The sequence below is a fragment of the Labrus mixtus genome, chromosome 20, assembly GCF_963584025.1.
Source record: "Labrus mixtus chromosome 20, fLabMix1.1, whole genome shotgun sequence".
Classification (NCBI taxonomy): Eukaryota; Metazoa; Chordata; class Actinopteri; order Labriformes; family Labridae; genus Labrus; species Labrus mixtus.
This window is the reverse complement of record NC_083631.1, coordinates 13,185,282-13,205,891: the sequence shown is the minus strand read 5'-3', so window position 1 is coordinate 13,205,891 and position 20,610 is coordinate 13,185,282. Positions and strand designations below refer to the sequence as shown.

The 20,610-nt window shown below is 39.3% G+C and overlaps 2 protein-coding genes across 3 annotated transcripts; one reads left to right on the top strand and one right to left on the bottom strand.

Moving 5' to 3' along the window:
* Positions 1 to 373: 373 nt before the first annotated feature.
* Positions 374 to 4,645, bottom strand: uncx (UNC homeobox). The gene is made up of 3 exons (XM_061026865.1): positions 4,278 to 4,645; positions 3,636 to 3,811; positions 374 to 2,872 (listed from the first exon to the last, which is right to left on the bottom strand). The coding sequence occupies exons 1-3, from the start codon at positions 4,534 to 4,536 to the stop codon at positions 1,820 to 1,822; spliced, it is 1,488 nt and encodes a 495-aa protein (XP_060882848.1). The 5' UTR covers positions 4,537 to 4,645; the 3' UTR covers positions 374 to 1,819.
* Positions 4,646 to 16,321: 11,676 nt separating this feature from the next.
* Positions 16,322 to 19,680, top strand: zfand2a (zinc finger, AN1-type domain 2A). 2 transcript variants are annotated; one of them, XM_061026630.1, is made up of 9 exons: positions 16,322 to 16,417; positions 16,514 to 16,608; positions 16,975 to 17,106; positions 17,185 to 17,336; positions 17,449 to 17,577; positions 17,689 to 17,764; positions 17,857 to 17,933; positions 19,087 to 19,171; positions 19,364 to 19,680. In XM_061026630.1, exons 1-9 carry the CDS (start codon positions 16,363 to 16,365, stop codon positions 19,400 to 19,402), a joined length of 840 nt encoding a protein of 279 aa, XP_060882613.1. In that variant the 5' UTR covers positions 16,322 to 16,362; the 3' UTR covers positions 19,403 to 19,680. The 2 variants fall into 2 exon arrangements, with proteins under 2 accessions (XP_060882613.1, XP_060882614.1); XM_061026631.1 differs by having other exon boundaries at positions 19,087 to 19,217.
* Positions 19,681 to 20,610: the final 930 nt, after the last annotated feature.

The window sequence follows — 20,610 nt, the reverse complement described above, 5'->3', positions numbered from 1 at the left end:
TTGTTTTTTTTAAAGAATTCATATACACATGTTTCCATTTTGGTTTTGAATTATGTCTCAACATATCAATTTAGGGTTATTGAAACTATTTCATAATAACATTTTCGATAGCATTACAAGTGACTTCTACATATTGATGTCTATATTTAAATCCAGAGTCATAGGGATGTCATTAAAATCAAAATAAATGAAATAAGAAAAATAGTATGAAGGTGCCAATAATCTCAGCATATAAACACCACGCAGACACAGAGGTTAAAACCTCTAAAGCACAGCCTATGCAGGCCTAATCTTCAGCATGTTCCCTGTGTGTGCCATGTTGGCTGTGTCCGCCCCCTGCCCCCCTCCAACCTAATAAGACATTGCTTCCTAGAGCAAACAGCTGCATGGCTGGAAATTTATGTAAATATTTTGAAAGGGACACTGGCTCAGAAATTCATTTGCGCCGGCTCAGACGTAAAGCTCACCCCTCTGATTATTTTCAATTTATTTGCAAATCAAGACCCAAGGAGAACAATAAAGGGGTTGTGGATTTTAACAAGGGTCTGAGGAGAAAGAGCTGGTGGATTTTTGTCTGATTTCTTTCTTCTTATACAGCCTATACAGCCTATATATATTTTTTTTTATTTGCGAATTAAACGCACGCAGCAGACTCGACATTTCCTCCTCGGGTCGACGTGATATTGTGGTCAACACAGCTAATATTGCAAAAGGGGAGCAGATGTCCCAGATCCCGCGTGGCTTCCCTGGGGACCCGCAGCCCTATTAGAACAAATGTGTTCTGCTATTGTAAATAGGCACGTTTTCCTCAGCCCGTCCTATTACAGCCGACGCGTGATCAATAGGCTGATAACACCGAAACATCAATGTAAAGCGACAGAACAATGAGGGATATCATCGAACATCTATCTTAATATAGCCCTGCTACAAGGGGGCCCTGACAAAGTGGAGAGAGAGGGAGAGGAAGAAGAGGGAGAGGGGGGAAAAAACTCATGAAAATGCCTCCCCACGAATCCCCATCTCCTATCCAATATGCACAAACACACACACTCCCAGCTGCCGGGGCTATTATTTTCCTATTTCAATTTGACACCCAGGCCTTTTCATGCTAATTCTATTATTCTTGGAAGTTTATGTGATTTCATATCACTAGAAATCGGTAATGTATTATAACCCCCTTTGAGCTAAAATAAACTGAATCCCCCTGCAGTAGCCACCGGGAAAATAATTACTTTCATATCAAAACTCTGCAGGAGTCGAGCGGGTCCTTTTCGCCTCAGGCTCGTAACCTCATTTCAGTGGGGGCTTATAGATGAATAAATTTGTTAAGGCAATATACAAAGTACAACATGAGATTTCTTAAGAAAAGCCCTTCCTACTGTACACTAGTCCTGCACTGGATGTGCAGCTATTTAAGGTCTCACACGGTTTCAGGTGCTTGTATACAATAGATTTATTTAAGAAAAAACTTACATATATAAATAGTATAATACCTTTTTTTACAGCTCTTGAGGATTTTTGTTGGTCTCGTGGTCTTGTGTTGTTGTTTTTCTGACAAGTTATCACACATTAAATGATATCTAGAGACTCCTGAATCACACACACGCAGAGAGAGAGAGAGAGAGAGAAGAGGAGAGAGAGTGAGAGAGAGAAAGAGAGAGAGAGGGCACAGCATTGTCAACAAATCAGCAGAGAGGGGAAACCTAGATTTTTAGAGTTTAAGATGTAGGCTAGTTTGAGGTGAAGCTTTGGCCTAAATGTCAGGTGTTATTTAGAGGCTTTATCAGTATGTTTCTCCTTTTTCTTAACCCCCAATGCATTATTCCAAGTCTTCTTTAAAGTCTGTCTTTGTTTCTGCCGGACTGTCACCGAGGACACTGCACTCGGGGTCCACAGAGAGCTGGTCCTGGTTCTCTAAATGCTCTTTTCTGTCTGCATCGACAGGCGTTACGAGTTGTGGACTGTGTTCGTGGGCGAAAGTCGAATCGCTGCAAATAACAGAGGTGTGAGTACTTTTGCAAGTGGGAAAGGCGGGGGTAGAAGGACTGGTGTGTGGTGATGATGATGATGATGATGATGAACGGGTCTTGTCCTCTGAGCCCACCTGTCCCCTTTGCGCTGCGTCTGCAGACTCCGGCGAGCTGCTCCTACATCCCGCAGAGACACTGCAGCGCGCACTGGACTGGTTTCTCTCTGCCGGGGGTTCACTGTCACTGTGTGTTGTCGTGGTTGCTGTCTTCAGAGCAGTTTGGGGAACAATGAATCCAAGCGGCTGCGTGATGGGATAAAGAAGGAAGTGTCCCTTCCCTATCAAAGGCCGCGAGGAGGGTAAGGCCGCGGGGTTGCGTCTCGGTCTTGCGTCCGAAAGGAGGCTCTCCACGCTAAAGGGGTTGAGTTTCTGCACCCCGGAGGCCCTGTTGTTGGTGTTGGAGCACAGGCTGGACCGATGGCTGGCTTCGGCCGAGTCCAGCTCGGATCCGCCAGCATCCTGTTCCAAATGTCTTTGGTTGTGGAGCTGGAGAGAGTGAGGTGTTAGGTCGCAGCTCGATTGCGTTTGGCTTCCCCCCACAGAGTCATAAGGCGGGCCCGTGTTGTGGTCACTGTCGGTCACGTGCGACACCCCGCTGTCGCTGTCAGAACCCGGGGTGTGAAATAAATCCCCGGACAGCAGCTTGTTCTGGGACTTGAGCAGCCGGCGCTCCTGCTTGCGTTTCTTCTTCTCCATTCGGTCCAGCTCCCTCCGCGCGATCTCCTCCGGGTCCATGGGCTCCCCGCTGCACGTGGTGGGGTGGGCGTTATGGGCAGGTCGACCCGGACCTTTCTTTGTGTTCTCCTTCTTCCTCCACTTGGCTCTGCGATTCTGAAACCACACCTGCAAAGAAATGAAGAGAAAATGGGTCAACTTAGAATTGTGGTGACCAAAAAGCGAATGATAATCAAAGCAAATGATGAGGCTACATCCTGCATCTCTGTGTAATTTACAGGCCTTCCATAAGCCCCTAATTAAAATCCAATCTGTGCAAAGAAAAAGCTAGAAAAAGTTGTTATGAAGCCTAACAAAAGACATTTACATTTAGAGAACAGTTAAGCACAAGGCAAGTTAAAGTCTAAATATTTTTTGTCCTATGTAAACTTTAGGGGTAAATATTTGCTCTCTGTTCTCAGCAAAAAAATAAAAAAATAAAAATAATAGGTAGGCCATATATAAATAAAAATGTATCAAATATTGTAAAATGTATTGAACACATATACCAACAATATTTCTCACTATATATTTTTTTAGTATTTTAAAAAATATATATATCAGCAAGATGTGTTTTAAAATATTGTTTAAAAAAATCAATATGAGGTCAGAATGTTTTCGGTTTTTTTTACACTGACATAAGCCATGAAAGGTCTCTGCTGGTAGTTTTTATAATTTTAAATATAGGCATATTTCGATATTTCAAGGCATGCATGATGACCTCTGCTACCTTAAGATTTTTTTTTTGTTTTTATTTTTACAATTTTTATCACAGCAGTTAATAATAAAAAAAAGCTGCATGAATGGATGGCTAATAAACAAAGAGTGTAAGAGACACATGCATGCATAAAAATCACAAGTGTACATTTATAGGTAGAAAATAAATATTTACCTGAACTCTTGATTCTATCAAGTCCAGCCGCAGAGCCAGAGCCTCCCTCATGAAAACGTCGGGATAGTGGCTCTCATTAAAAGCCTTTTCTAATTCCTCCAGCTGCCAACCAGTGAAATTAGTGCGAGTTCTCCGTCTCTTGCAACCAGGACTATCTTTGTCTGGGTCCCCCGAGTCTGGCAGCAGAACGAGAATACATGTAAACAGTGGATACATATCATTTTTCTTAATAACCAAGATCTAAACATAGGCTAATACTACCAATACTGGTTTCGTTCATGTGCAGAAAAATGTGCAAACTTCAGAGCTGAAGAGGGGGAGAGGATTTGAAATGTTGCAGTGGCACACATACACACGCAGCCTGCAGATTCTATGAAATAGGCTATTTGTTTTTTTTTTTAAAGGAGAAACCATTCAGATGTAAACAGAAGCATTTCTTGCTCTAGTATTTACTGACTGACAGGAACATTGTTATTGCTTGGACTCATCATCTGGAATGAAGTGGGAGGTGAAGAATACTCCTCTCTCAGCCTGCGTGTGTGCTTGTTTTCCTAAACAGACAACTTGTATCGCAATATCCTGTCTTTGTTTCTTTCTGTTTCTGCCTTTGTACAATAGACGAGATGTTATTGTGCGTCTTACCTGACAGTTTGTAGTGCTGATTATCTCCATTCATGCCGCAACCCGAAGACAAGAGGGGGTTGGAATTACCCACCGACGCCGTGCAGGAACCATTAAGTAATCCGTCTATCGAGAAAGGGACCGCGGACGCAGATTGAAGTTGATGCCCGGCTAATTCGTAAACGTGATGGTGGCTCAGATGGTACGGGAAGCCCACCATCCCGCCGAGAGAGCCTCCGAACTGGGCGTGAGGTGGATCCAGTATCCTGCTGTCCATCATCCCGCAGGCAGAAGGAAACGACGTCTGGAGGCCAGTGATGGCAATTTAAAAAGCATGCAGCGAGTGTGGCCAACGAGCAGGGGACATGATGTGAAGGGAGGGATGAGCTCTACTTTATCCACATGAACCTCCCAATAATTAGCCCAGGCTCGGGGAATATGAGGCCCAATGAGAAGAGGTAATGGGCTCTGACGTCAGAGGCGCGCTCTGCAAACGCTCCCCGTATCGATTGCTAATTAAAGCTGACATCCACCTCAATAAACAATATCAGAGCTGTCACAACAAGACAGGAGGGCTTTGATAAGAACTACATCGCAGCTACACGGGGGACCCACCGGGAGGAAGGGCTCACTGAAGCCCGGAAAGAAAAGGCTGCGCGCGGATAGGTTAGGCCAGGGGCTCCGCGACTTTTTGTTCAGTTGAGGACCCGCAATTACACGAATTTAGAGCAGATTAGAGAATATAAAAGATCGTTTCTTATTCATTCTAAATTACATTTGTTTTTTTTGTATGTACATGATAATTTTACTATTTACTTTCGGCAGATGTCCTGCAGCCGAAAATAGGATGCTGATCCAGAAAACGAAAAAACAGCAACAATAACACAACATTTTGTTACATTCAAATATTACATTTCTTTCGAGAAACATAAAAAAAAAAAAAAAACATATTCCTCTTTCCCATGTCTCACTATGAGATCCTCTAAGTTCAGCTAAACCCCCATGTTAGTTATAGATCATCGTTAAAACGCATTAAACCTTTACAATCCTGCAAGTTCACGCGCAGGGCGTAAAACAAATAGGGTGATTGTTGAAATATTGGTGTATTTAAAGGGGAGCTGAGATATTGCTGCAGGCACAAAGCAAAAGTGATACCATAATGTTTTACTGTTACAAGGCGAAAGGTTCAGTTACGACCCAAAAGCTGTGTTGTGAATAAAATATATGACCAAATAAAGGAAAGGACAATAGAATTCAATATCAGGGAATAAAAACCTACATTACAGGCAACATTTCCTGTCAGGACACTGCATTGGAAAGCTGCACCACTTGTGCAACCCCTGCACCCAATATGTGCCCAGCCTAAATCCTGTCTGCTCATTAGGTTTTCAAATAATTAATTCGACTTTATTTATCCCGAGTCTGCCGCTGTCATAATGTTAATCAGAGTTGAAATTTCGCACCCCACTCATTCCCTGACCCTTGGCACCCGGATTGGCATGTTGTAATAACCTGAATCTCTCAACAGAAGCTGCGATAATTGTTACCCTATTAGCATGCAAATTGTTTAATTAATATTATTATGGGCAAGTATATAATCCGCTCGTCACTTGACCCCCAAGCCCAAATAACAACCCTGTGTATTTCAACGTGTAGCCCTACATGTTAATGAACTCCTCAGAAATTATCTCCTCTTTCTATCCGTCCTTTTTTTCCAGCAGCTTTGAAGCCTTCCCCTCTTTGTATTTTAACTTTAATTTTAACGCACACGGACAAGATCTTATGAATAATTCCTCCCCATTCATTTCTTTTTGAACATCTAAAAATTCAATAATTGCTTTTCGTCATTTCCAAGCATAGACTGGCTGTCCCCCCCCCCCCCCCCCCCCCCCCCCCCAACTCGGGCGCACGATGGAGCTCAGAGGAAGGAAGGCAGCCTCTTGACACAGTCTCCAGAGACATTGCATTTAAATCCGTTTTTCTAAAACCAAGTGACATTGTCAGATTCGAGCTTTAATTAACCCGATAATAAGGCGAACAAGGCCAGCATTCAGGCCTGCCTTGTTACCTTTTTTTTTTTTTTTTTTTTTTTACAACGAGCTGCTCTTGGCACGTGCAGGGAAAAGAAAAGAATACAAACATTTCTTTCTTTCTTATTGGGAGTTGTGAGTGTGTTGTTGCAGCTGGACACATAACGTCATTACTGCAGTTATGTTGGATCAATAAGAGCACATGGCCTATAGACTAATTGATTAACTTTCAATCCAAGAAGAAGTAGCCTATGTGTTGGAGAGAAACCATGAAAGATTCACACAGTTAAGGGTTTGCCTCATGTGTTTAATGCCAAAATAGGTGCACAAAACAATATCTTTTTAGGAAGAAAATGATTTAAAACTTCCAAAAAGAAACTTATCTATTGGTATTCCCCCCTAAATATAGAAAGCAACCTGCACTTTCTTTAAAAATCATTTAATTCCCTGCTATTAATACGACCGTTTGTGGCTATTTTTCCACTGCAGCCTTTGGACAGCCATAACCCTTCACTTCAAACATCATTTAGTCAAGTCAACTTTATTTATACAGCATAATTCATACAACAGACGTAGACTCAATGTGCTTCAAAGGCAAAGAACACACATAATGATCATCATACGAAAGCATGCACTATAAGAAGTTTTAAAAATAATATAATATATAATGAGATAAAACCTGAAATATTACAACAAAAAAAGAAGAAAACATTCAAACTGGGATAACAGATTGTGCAAGAAAAGTTTGACCAATTAATCACATACTTCAAATCTTACCATTTTAGGTATTAAAATAGCACGTTCCCCCATAAAAGATGCATTTTTAAGTATTCTGAAGAACTATGTGAGCAGTCACACACACTGAAGACGACAGTGCACAATATATTCAGGAGTGATGATGACTCATGGCCTATTGATCTGTGTGGTTATTGCTTTTTATTAAATGTTTTTTGGTATCATTTAAGAGTGTTGAATGTTGATGTAATCACTTTGGAGTTCACCACAGTGATCGATTGGGAGATGAGAATCAGCAGTGGGTCAGAACATCAGAAGTTAACTCAACACACAAACAAACTCCCCACACTCCCACCTTTCATTTATACTTAAACTAGAGTTAAAGTCCAAACATGACAGATTTCCTTCTTGATTCATTGGACTTTCAAAGTTTATTTTGGGGCCCCAAAACAAACAAAAGTCAACTTGAACTTTTCACTTAATAAAAACTCTTTAATGACAACTTCCTGTGTTGTTTTGTGAGTTTGGCTGAGGCTCCCATTAGAGGATTTTGGAGCAGTATCCCCTCACCTGCCTCCAGATAAGCAGATAAGTGAAATTCATACACTTGCCAACTTCATAAAAGGTGTTCAGATGATCCCAGTCCCAAAATAAGACACAGGCCTTATCAGGACGCCCATCCAGCACTGATGCTTCCTTTAGCAGCACAGAATCAAATTCAGTTTTAATTAGGGAGGCAAATTAATAGGCAGCAGTTTAGGAGTTTAATTACTCAATTAACTTCACGCACGTTAATTTTTAACTATCTAAATTAGGTTGCACATTATTTGATTTGATGATAATTATAGAATTAAATCTAAATTAATTGTTTTGGATGATTTGGATGAACTAGATGCAATTCCAATTAAACAGTAAGGGTGAAAAAAAGAAGCTGGTTGCCATTTTAAGCTCGCAAATCCTTTGATTCGATTTTAAGCAAGAAACTCTGGCTGGAAATTTCCCTCTGATCCGACAAATTCTCTCTCCCTCTAATCCCACAATTAAAAGTTTCCTCCCATCTAATTATCTGTAATTGTGCCGCTGTCAAAGTAGAATGGAGAAGTGAAAGCGATTGATTTGGACTTTTAATTCAGTTCATTTCTGATAGAAGAGAAAGTAATTCCCTTCAAATTACCTCATTCAATCCTGACACCCTAATGCCCTTCAAAATCTTTTTTTTTCTTCCTCCTCACTCCCCAGCATTTATATATTAAAAATGAAGCCAGAATGACTAGTGCCTCCTAATAATAATAACCAAACTTCCATTAGAATAATAATTTCATTTCAATTAAAACTGACTTATCACCTTTGCTAAAACGTGCTTAATATGCCGAAAATTATCAATGCTTGAAGGAGCCCAAACTGGGGAGTCTAATTGTAATCAGCAAATCAGAGGTGCTTGTCGCTGCCGAGCCTTTGCAGAGAGGCAGCCTCGGAAATAGAACTAATTTACTCAACTCCCCCGGGAAATCCGCTCAACAGATTAACATTTTCAAAATATAGTAATGATATAATTTGAGAAATGGTGACGCCAATTTGTGAGGAGCCTTTGTGCAGAATAATTTGCATTTTTTTTTCTTCCTTCGCCACCGCCTGCATTTTGCCCCCGTTAATTACAGCTCTGCAGATGAAGGCTGTGCTGTTTGACTCACTGCTTATTATTCAACTTCAATCTAATAATTCAACTCTACAGGAATATAGGAGAGAGAAGAAGAAGAAGAAAAAAAAGAGTGTAGCCTATCCAAATTTTTTAAGCCATCCTCCATATAATCCCAAATGGTTTTGGATGGGTGGAAGTATGAAAAGGTGCATATATATAGTGTGCCTGTCACTTTGGGAGTGTGTTATTACAGCTCAGATTCTCTGTGCTCGACTACATGTGTGTTTGTTCACAACAAAGACTTTTTCAAATGTGGGTTTGCTCCATTTTTAAGCAACTTGGACAGCCCCAAAAGACTCTGCAACAACATCCCAGTTTCCCAGAGATGTGAAGTAAATAATCCAGACTGGAGTCACATTCGTAAACTTTAAAGATATGTTAAAGAACTCAATCCAGGGATATAGTTGAGAAATGTAGCTATTTGCTAAACTTGCTGTGTGGTTTATTTGTTTGTTGCCAAATTGGAAGAAGTGAAGGCAGGATAGCGAGCAGTCCCCTCGCTGTTTCCTCACATTACAAAGATCTGTGACTGTTCTCTGCAGCCTGGCCATCTGCTAGAGCTGAAAACCCCCAGAGGTATTTACTGTAGGACGACACTGCAGCACGACAAGACATCGTGTTCTGACACAAATAGACAAACTGTGCTTTTGAAAAAATACGTTTGACAGACTTGAGGGTAATGTTTTAGGACTGCTGTCTTGCAAACTATAGTTTTGGAACACAAGTTGAGATTAGTATCTCATTCTGCAGGGACACAATCACTTTACATTATCTTACATCCTCGTGTGTTTTTAAATTCATCATAAAAACCTCACGGCTACTTCACTTACAGACCTTTAGGCCTCTTTGACCTCCAGAATCTCTGAAGAGCTGCTTCAGACTGGATAAAAAGACCTGTGGTGCCCTCTAGTGGTTGTTTTCTTCTATTGTTTCATCTCTTTAGTGTGTCACAAGCAGCACTTGAGACAGACACACAAACATAATGATCAAACGGTCCAGACTTTAGCATAATGGATCAGTGATGTGAATCAGGCAGGGGCGGGGCAAACAAAATATATTTGTGTGATTGTGTCTAAAAACAGCCACTTAGCAAAAAAAAAAAAAAAAACTCCCTAAGACAAGTCTGTATTTTCTACTTTTTGTCACACTCTACTGAACTGCTTAAAGACTCGGTTATCTTTCATCATGACTGATTATCATGCCTCCTTTACAATAGAAGAAGAGGTGTGGGTGTTTGTGGATGTGTGTGAGGGAGGGGCAGGTGTGTTCAGAGTGCCACCATCTGGCCGCGGCTTTATGAGGCAGGTGTTGCATAACAGGACAGAAATTAATGTTCTCTGTAAGAGCCTCTGTTTGTGTCCGATGATGTACTCTAACATTACGCTTAACATCTTTATAAAGTCGTCTGTTCAACTGTCATTTCAATCATTCACTTTATTGATCCCTTTATAAATGTTTTATTCAGGGGTTGAAATGGAAATAATAATTATTTAAAAAAGTCATGGCATTCCCCTCAATTTTCTTGTAATACATTGAAGTCTATAAAAGGTGTTAAATCAATTATTTTTTACTGAATAAAAATACATTTCAAGGCCATTTTTCCCACGATGTATTGTCAGACATAAGCTGTATCATTGCACTCAGTGAACGGAGGCTTGAAGAAGAATCCTGCTGCCATCAGCTGGTCAAACCTGCAAGCACACCCTTCAGCCTGCCAACGTGAAACCAACAACAAGTCCTCTGGTCTGATGAACTCACATTACAAGCCATCAGCTGGAGAGAGGTTTAACCTGAACGCCATCTAAAACAATGTTGGGCTTCCAATTCCCTCCATTACACCCACTCCTCTCAGAGAGCCGACCACACTCGGCTTCAAGAACATCATTTCAGATCCATTCAGGGTAAATTGTCAAAAGATTGGATGATTGGACTCCAGTTTAAATTATTGATGTCAAAAAGTAATATTGGAATAATACGGCTTCATTTCACTTTTTAATAACACTGACTTTATGCACATCTTCATGAATGCTGAATATGACTGCAGGCTTTTCAAAGAGTCTTTTGGGGTTCAATATTTCAGCGGATGGAAAGCACATAACGGGGTTTCTCTCTTCAGTGATCACTCGATCAGAGCCGCTGAGAACTTCAGATTTGCCAAGATTACAAGAGTGTCATTATTATCAGTCTTATTAAGACTAACTCCACCCTCAACTTGGAAAATACTTAAAAGAGATACTGGTGTGCACATTTGTTTTACTTCAGGTGAGGAGATGATAAGTGATGTAAAAGAAATTAAGTAAATGTTTTTTGCTAAGGCAATAATCAGTACTCATAAATGAGTGCTGCATGACACATTGTTGGAAAAAAAAACTATGATTATTTTCTTTCTGAGATTTATATTCTGATATAATAATATATAGAAAATCAAACCAGACCAACTCAGTGTGTTTTGATGAACATTAAGGCCTGCATGAGATTACAAAAATGTATAATGTGTGATTAAATTGTTCAATAATTCCACTACTGAAATGAAGTGTGGTAAATACACAAATATTAAAGAGTGGATATAAGCAATGTCTCACATTTATTATTTCTATTTGCAGTTCTTCATGTTTCACAAAATACCTTGCATCATGTCCATCCTGAATCTAAAAGTCACCTTTTCACCACTTAATCGGCATCAAATAATCTGAGAGTAGTTGCTGGCTAATTTGAGCTTCATCTGACTGCATCAACATGGTGTGGAAGCATTTACATTATACCCATGTATGCATCCAACAGGTCAAATGTCATCATACAGAACACATACTGAAAGAAAGAATATTTTGTCTTCTTTATTGCGCTTACTGCAAAAATTATAAAAATGTGATTCATTGTGCAGCCCAAATATAAAAAGAGTTATTAATAGAGATAAACTGATGAATAGAGTGAATATGAATACGTAGTGGTATGAATGTAGTACAGTCGATAAATATATACTATGTATGTATAATGTCAAATATTGTGTATTGCATACACAACAACATAAGGCAACATGTAGCTTTATAAAGTGATGTTGAAGTACTTCTGATCAAAATGAGTCAACTGTGTTTGTCTCTTGTGAGACTTTTGGAGAAGGTAACAGTGTACAGTGAAGTGTGAAAATGTTTGAGATCTTATGCACTTCAGGTAAAAATCATATACCTAAATGCTGTGACGTATACTTGAAGTTAAAAATAATTCAGATTTCCTTCCCAGAGGTAGAATCAACAGGAAGTACTGGAGCAAAAAAATCCCTTAAGGTGCAAAGGACTAACGTTTTGACTCACTGTGTCCTCAGAGTCAATATATAAAGTATATTTGAATATATCAATATATTTGGAGTTGTTGAACAAATTTTGAAGGACATTCCCTCATAGTGTCTCTCTACAAACTGAATGTCCTAAATGCTGTCTAATTATGATGATGAGCTAAAGAAAGAAAGCAGAGTTCACTGAGCAAATATTCCTCCCAAAACATCCTGTGAAGAAAAGCAGCAGGAGTTCACAGGTACCTGTGGGCTGCCAACCGGCTACGTAGCATCCAATTCAACTATTGGACTGCCTTTCTGCTGCCCGCTCGATGGGCAACTCTTCTTCTTCTTCACCACTCATGCATGTCAGCACTAAATACTGACACCATGAAGGAGTCATCAGTGACCCACTAGAGGGGAAGTCCCCAGAAATCCAGCAGTATAAGACTAAATACTGAGCATTTTGAAAACCTCAAAACAACACAGTGGTCTTTTGGAGGATTTCTAGCTGATTCTAGACTGATGTGTTTGAGAAAAGGGCTTTCCACAAGCTGAACTAAAGATTATGGGACAGAGTATTACAGTGTGTGACTGATTGCTTGATATGATACAATAGTTACATATCTATTCCTTCCTATAAAACATCTAATTACTGCTTCATAAATAATCCAGCACATACACATCATGCCTTTAACACACATTTTGATGCTGTCTGGGATCAACCTGATTTGTTTTACTCTGGTTCTGTCTCTAATAATACTCAAGACGTATTAATACTCAAGAGCCATTCATAATAATCGTTCTTAATTTCTGCCAACTCTTACTCCTCTTTTGTGATCATGTCTCTCAAATTCTGTAGCACTTTGAAAAAAAATGAAAAGTGCATTACAAATAAAATCTATTATTATTATGAAATTAACTGTCAGCCTTGTGCCCTCCTCAAACCCTCCCTATGGGTTTAGATTGCAGTGAGGCCCTGCAAGCTAAAGATTGCAGGAAAGCAACTGGGGAGGATAATCTGGATCCAGATTGCTGAACAAATTAAAGAGCTATTTAATCCGTCCATTTCTACTGAGGTTATTCCTAAAGTCTGGAGTCCAACTGCATAAGGGCGGCGATGAAACAGATCTTAATAGCCATAGGCCAATTTCCAAAATGTCCTGTCTGACTAAGGTCTTAGAATCATTATTAAATAATCAGCTGAAAGTCATTCCTCTCAAGTAATACTGTCTCGAGTCCACATCAACCTGGTTTCAGAGCTAATCTGTTGCTGCAATTATCTGTGTTACAAATGTTGACGAAAGCTGCTTTCTTTGTAGGTTTTAACAAAAGCGTTTGTCACTGTTGAGCACACTTTGGTCCTTTGGTTGGTTTTGATTCTCAGCCCTATAAATAATTCCTGGACAACCTGTCACAGAGACAGCAATGTGTGGTTTTACAATAACCTTAGATTTCTGTGTTTTTGCCATATTCAAAGGGGGTTCTGCAATGTTCAATAAGGTCCTGTTTAATTTACAATCTGCTATAATAAATTGTAAAAACCCATCTTTGTGCTGATGATACACTTCTGTGTTGCTTTGCTAACACTTTGCTTTCAGCCATTGAAATCCTCCAGCAAGCTTTTAATCAATTACAACGTGCTCTGTAATCTGAAACTGGTTCTAAACACAAACAAGACCAAGTACATATTATTCTCTAGAGCCCCATACATAGCAGAAAATCTACATATCACCACTTTGACAGGAACAAAAAGTATTGATAGAGTCTCCGAAAACAAATATCTGGTAGGCTATCTGGTTGGATCACAAACTCAAATTACACATTGATACTCTTGCCAGTAAGACCAAGACACTTTGAATTACTCTAAAAACTAACTTAATGACACATCCCGACCCAAATTTCAGAAAACTTTCAACCACTCAAATGTATTTCATGAAAAACCATGCAGTTTGGATTATTACACTTTACAATATGTGTTGCAGTTCCGCGGCGTGGCCAATAGAGGGCATCAAACACACATAAGTTACTGGGTAAAATTCATTTAGCTACTTTATTAAACAGAAGTCGCAGTTAATCAGAAGATGGTGCCTAAACGAGTGGGATACTATCGTAGCTATTATTTGTGACTTGACAGGACATTATTTTCAGATCAGCATAGCGTGTAATTAAAGTTATTGATACTTTTCTCGTACACGCATCTGCAGATCTCAAACATTAATGTAAGCAGGTGTCTGAACAAGATTGTTTCAAAACACTTACCGTCTCCTGAAAGTAGGCTATTTCTAGAATCTTGAAAGCCTTATCCAAGTTTGTAGTACGAAATATTCTGTCCACTCACTGATAAAGAGAGATTTTTAACTTGTCAACACTCCAACAGGTAGCCGGCGCCATCTTTGTGGGCCACCTTTTTTTTTTTTTTTTTTAATTCGGAAGGCCTGACTGGTCTACACCTAAATCACAATTGGTCCAATCCAATTCTTCACCCTAAAGCGTAAGGACACCCTCACTGACTAACATTACATTACGTTTTAGCCAACTGTCTTTTCAAGTGTCATTAATTGTTGCAATGACCATTAACTGCAAAGACTGCAAATATTAGATTTAGGCCTATTAGTCAGAGAAGATTACAATGTTTCAAATTCAAGAAATAAACTTGCCATAGTGTTTTGTTACATTTCGTTACATTGAAGATATGAGTTTAGCCGTTTTAGGGAAGGTAGGGAAGATTTGTGTGTGTGTGTGTGTGTGTGTGTGTGTGTGTGTGTGTGTGTGTGTGTGTGTGTAGGCTACAGCTGGGGAGCGTGCTTTTTTATTTTTATTTCCATGCACCGACACTTTGGAACAGTTTACCTCTGCACATCATGCAGGCTTGTGCTGCTTGTGCTTATAACAAAATCACAGTTGTAAGCCCCGACTTGTCCACTTAAGGTTTTACAATAACCTTAAATTTCTGTGTTTTTGCCATATTCAAAGGGGGTTCTGCAATGTTCAATAGGGTCCTGTTTAATTTACAATCTGCTATAATAAATTGTAACACCCATCTTTGTGCTGATGATACACTTCTGTGTTGCTTTGCTAACACTTTGCTTTCAGCCATTGAAATCCTCCAGCAGGCTTTTAATCAATTACAACGTGCTCTGTAATCTGAAACTGACTCTAAACACAAACAAGACCAAATACATATTATTCTCTAGAGCTTCATACATAGCAGAAAATCTACATATCACCACTTTGACAGGAACAAAAAGTCATAACACAATCACAGTTGTAAGCGCCGACTGTCCACTTAAGGACAATAATATAGCCTACAATGATTAATAAGTATGGATCATTCCAGATTATCTGGATCATTCCAGACTTCACCTGTCCTTTCCACAGACCACACCTGCAGCAGCGTGTGACGTCGTCGAATGACGTTGAAGTCGCGGAGCAGCGTGACGTGACGCATCAAAACTAGATGAAAACAGACAGCTCAGGCAGAGGCTAACAGACGGCTGTGCTGAAGGAGCTGTGCGTAAACATCTGTCTAAAAGGCACGAAAATATCGACTTCTACCTGGATAATTCAAGACAACAGTGTTGAGTCGTACTCGTGCACTACAGGCTGACAACAAAGCGGAGTTCGGTGTGTTTATATGATAAACAGGCTAAGGTAAGCTGTCAGATTCAATTAGCCACCTTAGCATTATCAGCTAACGTTATCAAACATACAGCTACGTTAACGCTGATTGTGATGTTGTGTTTACCCACGTTAAGAGATTTCTCTACAATAACAACGGAATTTGATGTTTTTGTTTATTCAGCTTAAGACAAAAAAAAATAGCTGCTAACATGGTTATGTTGAGTAAACGACTATTATTCACCAAAAAACGTACCATTATGTAAATGTGTTGTCATAATCGTTAACGTAGTTTCTGCCTGTTGTTTTCTTGTGTCTGTGCTTTACGATCCTAAGCTACGTGAGTCGTAGTTATGTAACCAACTATACTCCTACATGTTAGCCTAGCCTAGCTAACGGGGGCTAGCAATTTAGCAGTGCCTCATATTTTATGTAAATGTAAACTTCACACATTTTTTTGGGACAGAGGATACCTGTAAAAATCAAAGCCAGGTTTAAATTAAATCAAACAATTAAATACAATTAAAATGTGTGTGTTGATACGGTTTTAACACCAAGCTTAAGTATTTCTTAAAAGTCATGATGACTTGACTTTAATGTTAGCTTTACTAGCATGCAATGAGTCAGTCCACCCTTCCTGTGTGTTTACATAATATTAACAGCAACTGTCAGTGTTCTGCTTTAAACACCAAACATTGTCTTGTCTTTTCAGGTTTAAACACTGTCAGCTGTAGAGCATTTTTTTTTTCTGCCATGGAGTTTCCAGATTTAGGAGAGCACTGCTCTGAGAAGACCTGCAAACGTTTAGGTGAGTTACTGTCAGTCAAGGATGACAATGTCCTGTTTACTAATCCTAAAAAGTAAGATCTGAACCACGTGTTTAAAATCCTACTTGGTATTACAGATTTTCTTCCCATGAAATGCGATGCCTGTCAAGAGATTTTCTGCAAGGACCACATAACCTATGCAAATCACAAGTGCATGTCCTCCTACCAAAAGGTAATTTATAACTCTTTTTAGTACAACTTCTATTTATTTTTTTTAAATGTATTTATTTCATGGACTCCAGTGAAAAGTAAAATAGCAAATGAAAGATTTTTTTTCCAAGCAAGGCTGTGACATTATAACCTTTTCAGTTTATTCTGTACCAAGATGTGCTGTCAACAAAAGAATTAACAGATCAAAAATAAATATGATCAACGAATGAGCTATGTAACTCCACTTAACACCTTTTACTTTTCTCTCTACTGGAAAAGTCAGAGTTCAAACCAGTGGAGACTGTTAAATATGTAATATAGAATGCATTATGCGATCATCTGTAACCCTGTGAGTATGTCATGTGTTTTATTTGATGTTCCCTTGTAGGATGTCCAGGTTCCAGTCTGTCCTTTATGCAACATCCCCATTCCCATCAAGAGAGGAGAAATGCCCGACATTAAAGTCGGTGAACACATTGATAGTGATTGTAAATCAGACCCTGCGCAGAGGAAGAGAAAGGTACGTTTTAAACATAGTCTTTATAACTTCTTAATGAGTTTAAACATCTAATGTACATTTTTTTTTTCTCTGTTTCAGATTTTTACCAATAAATGTTCTAAAGGAGGCTGTAAGCAGAAGGAAATGATGCGTGTGACTTGCGATCAGTGTCATTTAAATTACTGTCTTAAACACCGGCACCCACTAGACCATGATTGTAATACAGATGTGAAACCTCGGTCCAAATCCGGGTAAGTGCAGCCACACTATGCCTTCAAAGTCAAATGTATGAATGTATGCCTTCAGATACTGTTCTTTCATCTAAAATGTTGGACTGAGAGTTGTTTTATTTTCTTGTGTTAGACATGCTGCTGTGTTGAGAGCCCAAGCTGCTTCCTCCTCCTCTGCCTCTGGTTCTAGTTCATCTGCTTCAGGACACTCTCGACCTGTTTCTAATGGCATCAGTACAAATAGCAGAAGCCACAGCAGTGGGCAAGTGTTTCCTCTTGTGGTTGATTTTAATTGGCTTATATGATTGGTTTCAGAGACACCTAAAATAATAATTCTCTCATTTTCTGTCCTGGATTTTTCTTTTTTTCTTAGCTCTGTCCCGCGGATCCCTACTTCTGTATCCGCACAGAATGTAATCCCGTCATCAGCATCATTTCAGGCAGGCTTGGTAAGTGTCCTTGTTATTTACATGTGACCACATGATTAAAAAAAATCAAATAAGAGCGAAACGTAAACATGGGTGTGGTGCTGTCATTGCAGACGGAGGAGCAGGCTTTACAAAGGGCTCTGGAGATGTCTCTGGCTGATTCCAGGCCGACCGTTCAGCCGGCCCTTAGGTAAGTAAACGTCATTGAAACCCATAATCCCGGAAATATCCTATTATCAGCTCGACATGACTATGTCTAGCACACTTGTGTCGGTGTTCTGCTGTTAGGAGTGGAAGTCTTTGTTCCCGTCACTGACACTCAGCTTATTGCTGATCAGTGGAGGGAATGTTGAGTGTGGCTCATTTTTCTAAACAATCTTTCATTTTTTGAGTTTATTATTTTACAATATAAATAACGACCACTATTCAGAAAGGAAAACTTCAAAAGTATGAGAGATTTTTTTTTTTTTTGACAGGAACCAAAATAAATACAGATGATGGTCATTGAGCTGTCTAAGTTGAATCTCCACATGAAAACATCAGTAATTTATTAAGAATCATACATGAAATGAGTTTCCAGGGGATTGAGGAAACATTCTTAATGACTTGAAGCAGGAGACGTATTGTAAAGGGCATTCATTCAAAAACGACACTTAAACCTGCGACCTCATCCCACTCCCCAGCTTCAGTCTTCATTCAGAGAAATACATTTTTATTTGCTATAAATGTTGTGGGGGGAGACCTCCAGACCCCCTTCTGATGGTGCCTAACTGCCAACTATCAGCAATTATTTAACTATTTCAAGTATTGACCAACAGGTTGTTTCTGAAGACATTTTATACTGAAGTTAACAGGACAGTTTTTGTGCATTTTAAAAACATTATACTGGGAAATCAGTAACTTGAAAGTCTTTAAGATCAGTATGAAAAAGAATCATGATGAGATTGGGATCCTGACATAAAGAAAAGAAAACAGTGATTTATTCACCCACTACTATTTTGTGGAGGAGTTTGATCCTGGAGACTAACTAAGAAGGACATGGCTGTACTTGTTTATATTAAATGTTAGATGTAATTCATATGAACAGGGTTCATAGTAACAGGGTGTTACTAATAAGCATGTTTACATGAGCAAAGAGTGTTAATAACAAAGATGACATGGAAACGAAACAGGAAGTTTATTGAACTTCAATTTGTCACTATCTTTTTATACATGTATTTGTATATACAGTACACATTGTCATCAGCTGTCATTAGAGGTGAAGTAAAAGACCAATGAGGCGGCTCTGTAAATGGATTGTGTTTCACAGGTTTTAACTGTTTGTTTGTTTGTGTGGGTCTCAGCCCTCAGGAGCAGGAGGATCTGGCTCTGGCTCAGGCCCTCGCTGCGAGTGAAGAAGAGTTCAGACGTCAGCAGCAGAGACAACAGGTACCCGGAAAGCTTAGCCGTCAGTAGCATGCTAACAGGAACGCATGTAGGTACACTGTTGTCCTGGCAACCCATTCTCCTTTAGACTTTATTTCTCGGCAACAGATGAAAGACTCATTTTTTCCATGTGATACATTGTAACCAGTGTGTGAAACCGTCTTTGTTTCTTACTGTGTTTTTCCTTCTGTTTAGGGGAGGGAGTCCAAACAGTCCAACTGCAGCCTTTCTTAAGCCCCGCCCACCTTCTAGACTCCCAAATTGTGCTCATAATTTACTAGAAACAGCACATCTGGGATGAATCTCTCCAGGATCAATGATTGTTCAATGAAGTTTCAATTAAGTCTGTGAAGTTTGCTCAGATATTACCGCCTTGGACCATATAAGCACATACTCTCCCAGCAGGATCTGTCATTTTTAATGATTCGCTCTGTACATATTTTATAAGCTTACCATGATGACAGCATTATATTAGCATATATGAATATTGAATAAATTATTTGAAAGACGCACCCTGAAATGTGAGGCACTCCATTCATTCACATATGAAGTCACAGTGAACACTGACACTCTGCATGATGAGACCTGTTGTTTAGTCGAATTAGCAAATCTGCTTTAGATGAAGTGGATACATTATATTAACCCTTGAAGCTGCACTCTAAACATGGCGCTAACGCTACTATTGCTTGGCCAATCAGACGTTTCCTACGCTACGATAGCCTAACCAATCCTCTGCAGACGCTGCCCCCTAAAGTCAGTTGGAAAGTACATGACCCTTAGCAGGGTCTTTTTTCTACCCCAGATCTACACTCTAACCTGGGAAGATTTGGTCAAAACTCATGAGTTCTTCAAAAGGACCATATTTCTGGGGGAAAGTTCCTCCGGTAGAAACAGGGCTTTAGTAATTCATCTGTATAGCAGTGCTAATGCTAACAGAGCTCAGCACTGGATGACAGTTCAAGGAAAAGATTTACACTTAAAATACAAAAACTATGTGAATGATGATCAAATGAATCTGAAGTTGGAAACACAAAATCATGTTTACAACATGTTTAGTCTGTAAATGAATGTCTATTTTTTTAATATCTATTTTGCCTCTTAGAAAGTTATTAATGATGAACGGCTCAGGACTGAAATAATGAAACACAAATAAATGAGAAGGCACAACTTTAGCTTTTTCATGCAGCCTGATGGAGGAGTTTTAGTCAGAATGATGCCTAAAAGTGGATGATTTATTTAAGTAAGGTCAGCCTTACAAAACTGGAAAACTGTGTTATGAGAATTTAAACAATTCCCTGATAAGCCAAATGACAGTAAATCATTGTTCAACAACTTTGGTCATCAATCTTTTATGAAGAAAACAAGTGTTGGCTTTGATATTTTAAAATTGAAGGATTTTCTTTCTTTTCTTGTTTTTTTATATCTGAATGAAATCATTTTGA

Excerpts from the sequence above, each read along its gene's own strand:
- uncx (XM_061026865.1), bottom strand. The coding sequence starts at position 4,536 with ATGATGGACAGCAGGATACTGGATCCACCTCACGCCCAGTTCGGAGGC. Across the intron at positions 3,812-4,277 it reads TCAGCACTACAAACTGTCAG|ACTCGGGGGACCCAGACAAA; the intron begins GTAAGACGCACA and ends TTCTGCTGCCAG. Across the intron at positions 2,873-3,635 it reads TGATAGAATCAAGAGTTCAG|GTGTGGTTTCAGAATCGCAG; the intron begins GTAAATATTTAT and ends ATTTCTTTGCAG.
- zfand2a (XM_061026630.1), top strand. The coding sequence starts at position 16,363 with ATGGAGTTTCCAGATTTAGGAGAGCACTGCTCTGAGAAGACCTGCAAA. Across the intron at positions 17,337-17,448 it reads AAACCTCGGTCCAAATCCGG|ACATGCTGCTGTGTTGAGAG; the intron begins GTAAGTGCAGCC and ends TTCTTGTGTTAG. Across the intron at positions 17,765-17,856 it reads CATCATTTCAGGCAGGCTTG|ACGGAGGAGCAGGCTTTACA; the intron begins GTAAGTGTCCTT and ends CTGTCATTGCAG.